At 46.1% G+C, this 14,406-nt stretch overlaps 1 protein-coding gene across 2 annotated transcripts in view; it reads left to right on the forward strand.

The window, feature by feature from the left end:
• Positions 1–14,406, forward strand: part of ENTREP2 (endosomal transmembrane epsin interactor 2) — a 423,055-nt gene that overhangs the window by 350,590 nt on the left and 58,059 nt on the right. Inside the window, exon 4 of one of the 2 annotated variants that reach the window (XM_070571713.1) lies at positions 3,247–3,381. The exons of the other annotated variant lie outside the window; for it this stretch is intronic. Coding sequence (XP_070427814.1) covers positions 3,247–3,381 — 135 coding nt within the window. The remainder of the gene's footprint in view (positions 1–3,246; positions 3,382–14,406) is intronic. 2 annotated transcript variants of the gene reach the window in all.

Raw genomic sequence — 14,406 nt, forward strand, 5'->3', positions numbered from 1 at the left:
AATCATGGACTCTCTATGATTTTTGTTTTTTATCCTGAAGTTTTATTTTATTGTTTGTTTCATGTTCTATGTCCCTGTCTCTAGTTTACCCTCAATCTCCCCAAGAGAACTGAAAATATCCTCTGAATGTGATCCTACCCGTCAGGTGTTCTGTCAGCTTTATTTTCTTCCCAGAGACTGTGCTGTTGAGCCTCTGTCTCCTGCTTTAATCAGGACTGGTCGAGCTACAGGCAGTCTGTGTGTGCCAGGTATGGACATGCTAGCACATCCCTTTCCCGTCATCTCAGAATTCCCTTTCTCTCTTTCCCATGTTAGAGCCCCTCTTCTCTTGTTTCTTGGCTTACTCCCTCATTTGGGGGAAATATCTCCTCCAGGACTTTCCTGGCTAAAATTAAAAGGATTGAAACTTTCAACTGTAAGCCAGGATGTCGAGCACTGGGGACCCTTGTACAGTGCTGGTGGGTTTGTAAATTGGCACAACCACTTTGGAAAATGGTTAAGCATTGTCTAGTAAAGTTGAAGACCCAGAAGCTCCATTTGATGGGTATGTTATACCCAAAACAAGTGTGCAAACATGTACCAAGAGAGAAGTACAGAATGTCAAAGCAGCATTACTCTTAATTGCCAAAAGTTGGCAATAATCACATGTGCATCAGCAAGAGAATAAGTAGGTAAATGGAAGCACGTTTATGTAATGTATTATTATACAGCAGTGAACATGAATCAACTACACCTATATGCAGTAGCATGGATAAATCTCACAATTTTGAATGAAAGAAGCCAATTACTAAAACTATTTTTGATTCCATTTATATCAAGTTAGAAAAGCAGGCAAAACTAAACTATATTGTAAATGGTAAAAGTATAAAGTTGAAAACATGGCAGTGATTACCCTAAAGTGAGGGAAGTGGTGAGCTTTTGTTACACTGGAGGGGAGGAGTGATGTGGGAGATGAGGCATGAGAGGCCTTCTGTGGGGCTGGCCATGGTCAGATTTTCAAGAGTTAAGAAAATGGGCAAAGATAAGAGCAGCCCCAGCCCCCAAATTAGATACTATTTTATTACCCACCACGTGGAGAAAAATGTACAAGTCCAGCATTACCAAGCATTGGTGAGGATGTGGATCAATTTGAACTCTCATAACCTGTTGGTGTGAGTATAATTTGTTAAAATATTTCACAGACAGGTCGGCTTTATCTAGTAACATTGTATACGCATGTAGCGTGGAACGGTTCTCCTTTGAGGTATATACACTTAAGAAACTTGCCTCCATGCACCCCTGAACAAGACAGACCAAAATCCTTGCCTTACACTTTGATGGGTGGAACAAACGATAAACAGAATGAATTTTAAAATCACCTCCTTTTATTGGTTTTTTTTTAACCTTTGTTTTACCTTTCAAAAGTTTTACCTCTTCCCTTGTTTACCTTTTAAAACTTGGCCTTGAGAATCATAACTCTTCTTTTCCCATTTCTTGGGACTGGAAAGAAATGTTGCAAATAACATGAAAATGGAGATTTTGGTTAGGACAGTAACCATAGTGACCATAGCTGTGTACCTTGGTCTGGGCTGAACTGTTCTGCCAGCATTGTTCCCAAACACCGGGTCACCATGCCAGCAGCACAGCCCGGCCAGCCTTGGACAGGATGGACCTTGCCCAGAGCACACAGCAAGTGTGTGGGGTTGAGGGGATGAGCCCACTGACCACTGGGGGTGCTGAGTTCTGTGTGTCCTGTGGGTCAGTGGGACATGCTGCCTGTGTCTGCGTGAGAGGAGCGGGGAGAACGACAAGTACCGCGTGGCCTGGGTCGGGGGCCGCTGCTCCTTCTCTGGGGAGGGTTGTCGTGGGGGAGCTGTTCCAGCTCCTTTAGCCGGGCCCCATGCCCTGCGTGGACTTCAGCCCTGGAGACTGGAGACGTGTCTAAAAGCACTGAAGGCACAGGCAGCTTTCCCGCCCCTCCTCCCGTAGGTGGGGTGGCCGAGGCCAAGGGACAGTGGTGTGTGCAGGCCCCGCCCTCCTCCTGGGGCCTGGCCTCAGCCCTGGCTCTCTTCCTCTGGCCTGGAGCAGATGTGGAGAATCACTACAAGATAATCTTGGACACCCAAGTGGGCCCTCCATTGTCTCTCACTCAAACATGTGTAGAAATCTAGAAATAAAATTGTAATTATTTTAGAAGATCGAATTAAAAGAGCAAAAACGAAGCATAAGGTAGGTAAAGAAGAAACTATCCAGAAGTTTAAAATAGAGGAAAATTTGGCTATGGGAAATACCCTTGACCTATGGCTGTCCCTGTTTTATTGCACTTTTCTGGAAGTCTGCGTTTGCGAGCAGTTGGGTGTGTGTATGATCGTGGTATGGAGGACTCCACCAGAAACGGGAAGGAGGAGATGAGGGAGGGTGGGGATGGCCGTGGGAGTGCGGGATGCGGTGACTTCTTGCTCCTTTCTGCAGCCTGGCTGAGGCCGTTCCACTTCGGGCTGCAGGTTGGGGCCCGGCGTGCTCCGTGGGTGTCCTCCTAGGCACCAGGCTTTTTAAAACAATTAAATTATGTTTTTTCGTTCCATGTTTCTAATTTTTCGAGGCATTTTTATCTATTCAGCATTTATTGAATGCCTGCAAACTCATTGGCTTTGTGAACACTATGATGGTGGGATGTGGTGGCTGCCCTCAGGGAGAACCCAGGAGACAAGTGACTACAGCTGGATAAACTGTCTCCGCCAGAGACGGGGCCGGAGTGTTCTGCCCAAAGGAGAAGCGAATGGCTCTGGAGAGGGAAAATCAGGCCTCAATGATGGAGCTGGAGTTGGGTTTTGACAGATGAGTACGAGTTTGGTAGGCTATAAAGTGAGACAGGAAATTGCGCACCTTGGGAGCAGAATGTGCCAAGTCACAGAACTATGAGAACATGTCTCTATGCATAACTCAGTATGAGTAATTTTCTGATTATTTACTTTTATCTCTTTCTGTTATTCATCTGTAATTTTCTGTAACTGAATAGCTTAGGTTTCTTCAAATTTATCTTTTCTTTTTTAATAATGGCTTTTAAAATAGGAATTTGAATTCATAATGGTGGTTTTCATGGCTTTTGTCAATAATAATTGTTTTGGCTTTATTACTTAAAGGAAACTAAAACAGGATGCTTTGAACTGAGACGTTTTCACGTGTTCTTAATTGTGTAGCTCCGGTGTACTAGGCGGGGCAGGGTGCCGTGCTAACTGTGAGATCTGTCTGTGTTCCTCTGTCTAGATTAAGTTTGACAGTGTCGAGGTGTGTGTCTGCTGTGAGATGCAGCACCAGTCGTCAGGCTGCAGCAACCTCGGGGACACGCTGAAGCTGAACCCACTGCAGGAGGACTGCAACGCCGTGAGGCTCACGTTGAAGGTGACGGCCGCGGGCCCTGCTTGTTCATGCGTTTCACCCCGGGCATTACAGACGTGCTAGGAAGATTGTATTACTGTATGTATTCCTTGATTTCCTAATTCACCTAGGTAGGTTCAGTGCAAGAGGGAATATCTTTCCAGAGAACATTTTAAAGGATTGTAGATTTCCACTTGAAGCGTGTTGCTCTCTGGATCTCATGTTCCATTTTTACCATTTCTCCTTCCTGCCTCTGACATATGCGAAGCAGGATGTGAATGGTTGAAAGAGATCTTCACAAAGGGGGATGTGCTGTATTCTACTGCTTTCCTAACATTTTTGCTGTTACATCATCAGGGAACAGATGGGTATTTATTTTGCCTTTTTAAAGTATTTGGAGAAAGAAATTTTACAATTTCCCATGGCAACCTATCCTCGCGTACAGCGTCTGATTTTTTAAAAAATGACATGGAAAATTGTTTGCATTATTCTTTTCTTTTTTTCCTACGAGTGTTTTTTACTCCTGAAAACAAAATTGGCTGCTTAAAAATGCATATGAACAATGAACCCAGTTCTTCTCTTTTCCCTGAATGAAAGAGTGCTAAAACTGTTTTGAAAAGGTGTGGCCATGGTGAAAAGTTGGTGGCAGAATTGTGTTTACCGTGTGTAGGGAGCTCGGTATAATGTGTAGAGGGGACTCCGTGTGCGGGGAACGGGAAACTCCAGAGAGCCACCCTGGAATCTGGGGAGAAAGGAAAGCAGTGTCCCCTCTGGAATTGGGTGCCTGTGATTTGTCCTCCATAGGTGTTTTAAATGCTGGCGAGACTGACCACTCGCTCCGGGTGAGCTCCCTGTTGACACTGGTGCACCGTGGAAATGGTTGGCAAACGAGCACGATGTAGAGACAGAGGATGCTCCTAAAGTACATGATGGGAGTGGGCCCCGCATCCTGGCGCCTGCTTTGTTTTGCATGGAGGCATAGTCCACGGTCAGTGGTCCCAGCAGCCCACCAGAGCGACAGATACAGCAGGGTCAGAGGAACCCAGACTGTAGCACTCAAGGGCCCATCCTCTTACCTGCAGGGTGTTTCTTGCTTGCCCACGTTGCATACAACCGTGGCTTTTATCTTATTACGTCCTGGGGCCAGTCAGGGTCAGTGCCTGAAGCCTGCCATGGCCCTTCACAGCTGTCCTGCGATGGGGACCTGGGCAGCCAGTGCTCACTCTGAGATCTCCTTCTGACAACTCCTAAGTCACCTCCTCAACCTGAGCACCTTATCTTTCCATGGTTAAAAAACATAACAAGACAGCAGGTAAGTATAATTACAACGAAACCACTACCCTGAAGAGCTGACAAATCCCTGAGGGAATCTCACATGCTGGAGGCCACTTGAGTGTGCCAATGCAGTTAAGCAGCTAAGTCACCTCTCTGATGAGTTGAGGGTATTTGGCCTGCTCTCCCAAGGCCTCGGAGTTCTTATTGACATGTGCACTCAGTGGACCCTCCCAGGACCCACTTTCATGAACCACCAGCCCCGAGGATGACAGTGGCTCAAATGGTGATGATGGTGTTGGAACAACAACACTCCCTCTGAGAACGCAGCCAGGCCTCGAGTGAGCTGGCGAGCTGGCAGTCTCACCCTTCGCCGCCATTCTAGTGCCCTGATGGGAAAACCACTTGGGGTGGGGTAGTAAAAATGGAACAAAGTGAAGGATACGGAAGTCGCGAAGTTCAAGTCAAGGCTTGGGGGCTTTGGTGAATGGCTCACCCCATGGATGTTCAAATTGCCCAGGACAATGGTAAGAATTGAAGACAGAAGAAAGACCTCACCAAAATTCTTAATGAACTTATTTAAAAAAAAAAAAACTTAACTAGAAGTAAAGACTGTCAGAGCTGGTGGCACAAGGCTCAGAGGAGGCAGGATTTTTGACTGAGGTGGGAGGCCAGTGGTGTGGAAATAGCAGCAATGACCAGCCTGCCTCTGCCCCCAGCTGAGGGCCTGATCTTGGGGGGAGCTGAGTTTCATCCAAGATGAAGGGGATGGGAGACCATTAGAAGTGAGGTCTGTTTACTGCTGTCTTCCAGCTTTGTAGTTTTCCAAAATTGTTTTGGCTATTCTAGTTCCTTCCCATTTCCATATAAATTTTGGAGTCAGCTTATCAATTTCTACAGAAATCCTACTGAGATTTTGATTGCGATTGCATTGAATCTATATGTCAATTTGGAGAGAATTCATATATTCATGCTATAGCTCTCCATTTTTTAGGTCTTTTTTCATTTCATCACTGTTTCTTTCATCAGTGTTGTAGTGTTTAGTATATGGATCTTAACGTTGTTTATAATATTTATGCTTAGAGTATTTCATGTGTATTAGTGCTGTTTTAATGGTATTTTAAAATTTTTAAATTATTCTGTGTTCATTGCTAGTACATAGAAATTTGATTTTTGTTACTGATCTTCATCCTGTGAACTTACTAAATTCACTTATTGTTTCTAGTATTCTTTGGAAATCTATGTAGACAATCCTGTGATATGCAAAGAAAGGCAATTTTACATCTTTCTTTGCAATCTGGATACCTCATTTCTTTTCCTCGCCTTATTGCACTGACTAGAACCTTCCGTACAGTGCCAAATAGTAGTGGTGAGAGCATATGTCCTTACCTTGTTCTTGACTTTAGGGGTAAATACAGTGTTCGCTCTAAGTTTTCCATAGATGCCCATTATCAGGTTGTGGAAGTCCCCTTCTATTCCTAGTTTTCTGAGGGTTTTTTTAATCACGGATGGGTTAGATGTTTGTATACTTTTTCTTCTTTATTCTGCTAATATGGTGAATAACATTGATTGACTTTCAAATGGTGAACCAGCCTTGCATTCCCAGCAGAAACCCCACTTGGTCATTTTTTCCTGAGATATATAAAGTCTACTGATGACCCTGTCAAAGACATTCTTCGTTTCTATGACTGTGCTTTTTATTTCTAGCTTTTTAATTTGATTCTTCCTTAGAGTTTCCATGTCTCTGCTAAATTACCAATACCACCTTGCATGTTGTCTGCCCTTTACACTGGAGCTGGTATGTGACTCCATCTGCCCCAGGTGTGCAGGGGCTCATGTCTTTCCGTGCAGATGTCTGTCTTTCCTTAGAATTTGGGTTACCTGATTGCCTTGTGACCTCAACTGTCTGATCGGTTCAACTTAAGTTGTGAATTTGCAGTGTCCAGTGTCTAGTTGTTGTAATGGTGGGGGCAGTGCTCTTTTTAGCTTTCTGCATCCTAAGCAGAATCTGTAATCATTATCCATAATGATCTCCCCTCCCCTAGTATAGAATTCTTAAGGAACGCATTGCTTTTTTTCCCTTAGGGGTTCACAGATAGTGTGCCCTTCTCTTTTGACATTAAATATTGCTTCAGAGAAAGATCTTAGAGTGAGCCTAATGCTTTCTCCCTTTCTGGTATATGGCAGTCATTAATGCTGTTTAGAAATTTTTCTAGCTCTGCACCTTCCCTCTATGTGGTAAGATTGTACTTCCTAGTCCCCTTGTGGTTGCTTAGGGCCATGTGAGCAAAACTTAGATGTGTCGCTTCCAAGCCCAAGTGTTTACCTGTAGTGTGAGATTCTCCAGAGCTCTTTCTCTCTGGCATGGTAACTGGCAAATTACAGGGGGTGGCTACACTGTCAGCCTGAATGACTACCATGGGCAGAGTTCCTGTATCTCACCCACATTACCCACATTGCCCACATTGGACGTGTAGCATGAGTGAGAAATAAACTTTTGTTTTTTAACCCACTGAGATTTGGGGGATGTTTGTTACCACAGCATAACCTAACCCATCCTGTCTGATACAAGACAACATTTTTTTGTCCAGATGTCAATAGTGTTTTTGAATTATCAAGTCTATTAACTTTGCTATGATATGTCTCGATACTGATGGAGCTTTCTTGAATTTACTATGGTACACAGTATACGTTTTGCACAGTGAGTTTGCATCTCACTTTATTTCAGAAAAGTTTTCTTGAATATAAATTTGAATTTTTGCCTGTTCTCTTTGTTTTAGGTTAACTGTACATTTCTTGAACCACTTTACCTGTCTTTCATAACTATCACTTTTTTCTCTAATTTTTTAAACCCTTCCTTTTCCATGTCGTTTTGCTGTTTTTCTAAAGCCTCTCTTCCTAGCCTCATTTTCTATGTGAGTTTTATCTCTGTGCTCTGCTTTTGAGGGGATCTGGAGTTTTGGCAGCTCACTTCTCAACTCTTTGTTTTCTTTCTCATTTACTCCTTGAGCGCTTGTGTCTCTGCTTTTAGCTCTTAGATTACAGCAGCCTTCTCTGTTTAGTCCTAGTTTTCACTGACAGATGTCTCTAGTGAGTTAATTACAGTGGAGTTTTCAAAGCGTTTTGTACCTTTCTTAGATCTTTTCTGAGGTTTGTGGATACTTCAAAGCACTAACGTGAATTCTTAACCCTTATGGAGCATTATGCTCTATTTAAAAGGCTTTAGTGTAATTAAGATTTTGTACTTCCTTCTCATAAGAATAGGTGCTGCTTCCTCTGAGACTCACATAGATCTAACTGCCACATTCTCCGGTTTTCTTGCAATAAGTGGTGCAGTGGTTTTAATATAATCGTGACTCTTAAAGTCATCAGAGCCAGGCTGTGGTTGATGACTGCCCCACAGTAAGGGGTCCGCAGCAGGGCCCTGGTGTTGGTCCTTGGTGTTAAGACTCTCAGGACACACGTGGGTGTGGGAAAGAGAGCCACTCTGGGAAAGAGCTGCTCTGATCCTGAGTGGAGCCAATTTCCACGGGAGTCCTTCCTCTAGCTTGCAGGTGTTCTTGACACTTAGCAAAAGAAGGTGCGAACGGGAGTGTTGCTTCGAGTAGTTTGCATTGCTCGCTCTTTTCTGGTCAGCAATTAGGGTGGATTCACTGGTGTCTTAATCGTCTGATTTGAGGCTTTGGTTATCTGATTAGTGATACTCCGTGCCTAAATTTCCATATTAAATTATGGACTATCCATACTTTGTATCTAATGAACTCAGTTTGTGCTGGGGAAATCCCATGTAATTGGTTCGGAATCAAAGCTCCTTTGATTTGAGTTGTGTTTGAATTAACTGATAGTGATTTAATGGGATCATCTAACTACTTCCCTACCCTTATGCCACCTTCCCGCCACTACCCTCTGATGCCTGGAAGGTTGTACAGGCACAGTCCGTCTTCAGGGAACACAAGCAGAAACCAGTCTTCTTCCTGGTTAATGAAGACTGTATTTGGAGTCCAGAAGACGATGCAGACACTGCTTCACTCATCCCTCAGATTGTTTTCAGGGGTCGAGAGGCCCTGCAGCCCCTCTCCCTTCATCTCTTTTCTGCCCTTCCAAACCACCCTGCTCCCTGATTCTCTGGTTCTTCAGCGGAGAGCCCCTGTGGGCAGACAAGCCTCTCTCTTGAGGGTATCGATAGACCCTTAAGCATACTGACTCCTGCTGTGTTAAAGATTGCTGCTCCACCCTGACAGGGCACAGAGGTGACCCAGAACTTCATGGGCCACACAGAGATTCCCAAAATGTAGAGCCGGAGGGATGGAGCATCCTGTTGTCTGTCCCCAATTGTGTGGGTGGGAGGACAGCAGCCCAGAGGCAGGTCAGATGGCTCCTCCAGTCCCTGAGCAAGTCCAATGGTGCTCAGGGCTCCTTAGAGGGTCTCAGTCCTCCAAGACTCAGGTCCTGCTCCCTGACTATAGGACCTGGCTGTGGGTATTCCATTATGAATAGTCCCTAAATAAGGTGGTCAAAAAATTAGGATTTCAGGGCCAGCCCTGGCAGCCTAGTGGTTAAGTTCGGCACACTCTGCTTTTGCAGCCCGGCTTCAGTTCCCAGGCGCAGAACTACACCACTCGTCTGTCTGTGGCCATGCTGTGGCAGCAGCTCACATACAGAAAAAGAGGAGGACTGGCAACAGATGTTAGCTCAGGGTAAACTTCCTCAGCAAAAAAAATTAAAAAATAAAAATTAGAATTTTAGCGTCTCCTTTCCCAAAGCACTGGACAGTGGTGGACAATTGCTAGTAAAAGAGTAAGTTTACACGTCCCTTTCCTGATTAGATAATGTCTAGGCTTTTGGAAGATAAAAGATGTTTTGGTAGTTTTATGGTTGTCTTTGCCAAATCAAACTCAGCAAAAGATTGTAACATATTTTCTGATCAGTATTAACAGAATTTTTAAAAGGTTACAAAAATCAGAATTGTTAACTAGTGGCATATGCTTCATCATATGCTGATTTTATGTCTTTGCTGTATCCCAAAATGTCATTACGGTTTTATTATAATGACATCATTCTAATTCAACACAGAGTTAAAGATCCGTATCTGGTTTAATTTATCAAGCCATAGAAAACCAAATTACCCAAAGAAACCCTATCAATAGATAAGGAGATAAAAGTTTCCCAAGAAATCAATCAGTTACTGAGTTTCTGTGCTTTCTTATCTTATCTTAAAGATGCTTTATCTTTGTCTCTAAGAAAGTTAAAAAAATAAAGGCAAGACAATTTCCTAAAAAACCTAGAGACCTGAATGATAAACTCATCATTTAATCCTGAGTAAGTTCTTAATGATGCTAAAGAAATAAAAATGATTCTGAGAATAAGTGAATGGTCAACATTTTGTGACGAAACTCCTGCATTGACTGGCAGAATGAGACAACACACACACACACACGTGCGCGCGCGCGCGAACACACACACACACACACACACACACACCTGTGAGAAGAGACCTTTCCATTTTCGGAAGTGGGCAGCTACCCAGAGCAAGACAGATGTGTCACATCTCTGTACAGCTCTCTTCTCACCCCTGGGTTCCCACGGGGGAGATTAATGGGTCCCTCTGGCCCGATGGGATCCAGTCAGAAAGGAGAAAGATGTCAAATTCCTGCTATCCCCTATGTGAGCAACCATGTAAGGGAGTGTCTAGAAAGAGTGAGCCCTCCTGGCCATTGGTCACAACTCATCTCTGGCACGGCTGCCCCCCCGCAGTTGGGAAGAGAGTGCCTGCTGTGCCCCTGAATGGCATGTCTGCTCCTGGTTTCCAGTGCCACTGAAAGCCTGCCTCCCCGCCCTCTGATTCCAGTGGCACCACTTTCCCCTGCGTGGTCACAACACTGAGTGTTGTGGGGCATCCTCAGTCACAAATCCGTTTAGCATCAGTACAGTTACACACCCTTTGGAGTAATCGTACAGAGCAGAGGTTCCACACAGGAGGGCTGGGACTTACCTGCACCTGCTGAGATAAAACAAGGTCCAAGAGACTCAGATGTTGAGATAAAAGTGTTTTTAGTAGTATTTTCTAGTGGTCCATCCTTAGGGGCAGCCTTGTGGGACTGGTTTGCTCTGTCAGTCTCTCAGTGCTTCCAGCCCCACCTAGGCCTGGAGGATGGGCTGCAGGTGCACATTCACCTCCCTGCAGTGGGTGAGATGAAGGGCCAGGCACCAGGTGCACAGGCCCAGGAGGGCCGCTCACTGCTCAGGATCAGGTGCTGTCCAAGGTACCAGTCCCTCGCCTTTGTCCCTCCCTCGGTTTTCCCCTAAGTCTCCTTCTCTTTCCAGCGAAGATACATGGCATTCCAGGGAGATTGTCCACGCAGAGCCCTGGCATCTCACGCTCTCAACCCCACCTCCTCAAAACCCATCTCCTCCACACCCGCACGACAGCCCTCTCCAAGGTCACCGCATGACCCAGGTGTTTCCCTGAACCAAGCCCCCACCAGGATGTCTCGGCGGGCACCCCAGCTCTCGGGCCCTGGACTCATCTCCCTCAGTTTACTTGTCCAGCTTCCACTTCCACTTGGTCTGCATCCAGCCTCAGCCAAACTCTGCCATGTGATGTTGTCCTCTCTCTGTCCATGAGCACGAGTGGACCCGTGCCCGAGAGCTCCTCCTTCTCTCTTTTCCTTGCACCTCTATGGCTGGCATGCAGTCCTTGGATGAACCAAACTGTCTGCTGTTGCCTCGCCTGTGCTCTGACCAACAAGACCTGTGGGCCACGTCATGAGGCCTGTGGTTGAGCACTTACGCCCATGGTCATCAGCCGCACCTGACACCAGCCTCACCTGGTGCTGCACACTGCTCAGCATGTCTCCTGCCTTCGTCTAGCCATCTCACTTCTCCACTCTTTCAGATGAGGATTTCAGATCTACCCTGTATTGGTCAGTGTTCTCCTGAGAAACAGAACCAATAAGATGTGTGTATGTATATAAAAAGAGAGAGAGAGAGAAAGCTATTTTAAAGAATCAGCTCACATCATTATGGAGGCTGACAAGTCCAAAATCTGCAGAGTAGGCCAGCAGGTTGGAAACCCAGGGAAGAGCCAAGGTTGCAGTTCAAGTCCAAAGGCCACAGTTCAAGTCCAAAGGCCGTCTGCTGGCAGAATTCCCTCGTGCTCAGGGATGTCAGCCTTTGTTCTATTCAGGCCTTCAACTGATTAGATGAGGCCCACCCACATTAGGAAGGTAATCTGCTTTACTCAGCGTCCACTGATAGAAGTATTAATCTCATCCAAAACACTCTCACAGAAACATCCAGAGTGATGTTTGACCACAGATCTTGCCACCACAGCCCAGTCAAGTTGACACACAAAATTCACCATCCTAACCACCTCCACCCTGGTCTAAGCACATTCTCTGTCCCCTAGACCACTGGGTCGTTTCCTGACCGGCCTTCCCTCTTCCTCTCAACCTCCTTCAACCCACCGCACCCTTCACACCACCACACGGGGGATTAAAATTGCGTATCTGCTAAAGGCACCACTTGCTTTTAGGGCAAAGAACTAAATCTTGAGTGTGTCTTAGAGTCTCACCTCCTCTCTGGCCTCAGCTTGTGACGTTCTTGCCTCTCCCCTTCGCTGCAGCCACTCTGGCCTCCTCCAGCCTCCAGGACACCTTGCAGGTATCTCCGTGCCTAGGCCTCAGAACACGCTGTTCTCTGTGTCCGCAACTCTCCTCCCCATTTCGGTGAGCGCATGCCTCCTCCTGCTTCGGCTCTCGGCTTTCCTCGACCCCTCAGACTGGACCAGGCCCTCCTCTGTCTAGGTTCTCATAGCCCCTTGTACTTCAGCTTCAGATGGCAGCTCTCACAGACGGCAACTATGCCTTTGTGTGACTTTTTCATTAAGTCTGCCCCCTCCAATCTGTAAGCTCATCAGAGGCAGGAACAGTGTCTCTTTGGCGACTGCGGCTTACAGCGAGGGGCAGGATGAGCAACACTCGGTCACTGTTCTGCAGTCAGTGAGAGTTTTTAGTTCATTCACTCAGCACAGTTTTTGGAGCACTTCTGTGCCTGGGTTGGACACTGTGTGTTCAGAGATAAAAGACACAGACTCTGCCCTCCAGGTCTAGTGGGGAAAAGTCACAAGCAAAACAGATGAATGCAGTGCACTGCATTATTTCCACTGTGACGGGAAATAAAAGTATTAAATTGTGCAAGTATTTTCAATCCTCCACTCTGTCCTAAGGGAGGGCCATTATTTTGCTGAGTGGAGTTATGGATAAATCTTAGGTATGCACAGATGACAGCTATAAGACAGAGAGTAAGCTGTAAGACTTAGTTACAAGACAAGAACTGGTGACATCTAAGAAACTGAGGGAGTGGGAAGATACGAAACAACGTCCTGAGTTCTATTGCTGAATGACAGCAAACACACACACAGCTGTAGAGACAGTGATCATGTGACCATAGGTGCTTGGCCACACACATACCTCACCTCTAATTCTAACTGAAATGACTGGAGACCTGTACAAAAAGGTGTATTAGTCAGGGTTCTCCAGAAAAACAGAACTAATGGGAGGTATTTATGAGGATATTTATTGGAGGTATTGGCTCATGTGGTCGTGGGAGCCAAGCAGCCCCACAGGCTGCCATCTGCAAGCGGGAGGACAGGACAGCTGCTGACGCAATTCAGTCCAACCTAAAGACCTGAGGACAGGGGGCCAATGGTGTAAGTCGGGTCTGAGTCTGAAAGTTCGAGAACCAGGAGTGCCACTGTCCAAGGGCAGGGGAAGATGGGCATCCCAGTTCATGCAGAGAGAGTGAATTCCCCCTCCCTCTGCATTTCGGTATTATGCAGGCCCTCAGCAGATTGCACGATGCCCATCTGCCTTGGTGAGGGCCATCTTCTTTACTCAGTCTGCTGATTCTAATGCTAATCTCTTCTAGAGAACCCCTCACAGAAACAACCAGAAATAATGTCTTACCAGCTATCTGGGCATGCTTTAGCCCAATCAAGTGGACACATAAAATTAACCATCACAGTGTGGAAAAGCCTGCATGACATTGGACATTAAGGCAAAGTGTCAACCAGCCCTTTCTAGACATTTCTGCTAGACATAGTGCATATAAGACCAGAATGAAGAAAGATAGAGGGGCAGAGCTTATGCCTCAGCTGCATGAGGCCTTCCAGGAAGTCATGGAAAGCCATTCCCCACCTCAAGAATATGCCCTAATTTTGAAGAGCAGAGACTGATAGGTGGAGGTGGTTGCTGTGGCAGATGGAGGCCATTGTGGTGCCAAGGGGTATTTTAGATGGGGGAGGGGTGCCCAAGACCCCCATCATCTCCATAGGCTGCACTCGCATTATTTGAAATGGATAGCAGACGCTTGTACAGTCTAATGCAATGAGCTCTGCAGACACAGCTTCAGGATACTGCCCCCGCCTTCCACCCAGATGCTGCTCTGGAACCTCCACTAAGTAGCCATTCTGGAGCCCCCACCAAGGGACATGCTGCATTTGGAGTCCTTTGGCTGCTGTGATATAGGGCATTTTAGGATTGAGGATTAAGATGATATAGGATTAGGGGCAGCTTCCTGGGGAGAATCTAGTACCTGGATGCTGTGCCACACAGGTGGACACCCCCTTCCATCAGGGGTCCCTAGTCTTTGGCTCATTCAGATAAGCAACCCCAAAGAGATAGAGTCCACGGCCCAGCTCCCTCCCCGCTCAGGCTGCAGGATCTCTGATAGCTAGCGCAGTCTCAGTGTGCCAGCACAAACCCTCGAGGGAGGGTT

The sequence above is a fragment of the Equus przewalskii genome, chromosome 1, assembly GCF_037783145.1.
Source record: "Equus przewalskii isolate Varuska chromosome 1, EquPr2, whole genome shotgun sequence".
Lineage (NCBI taxonomy): Eukaryota > Metazoa > Chordata > Mammalia > Perissodactyla > Equidae > Equus > Equus przewalskii.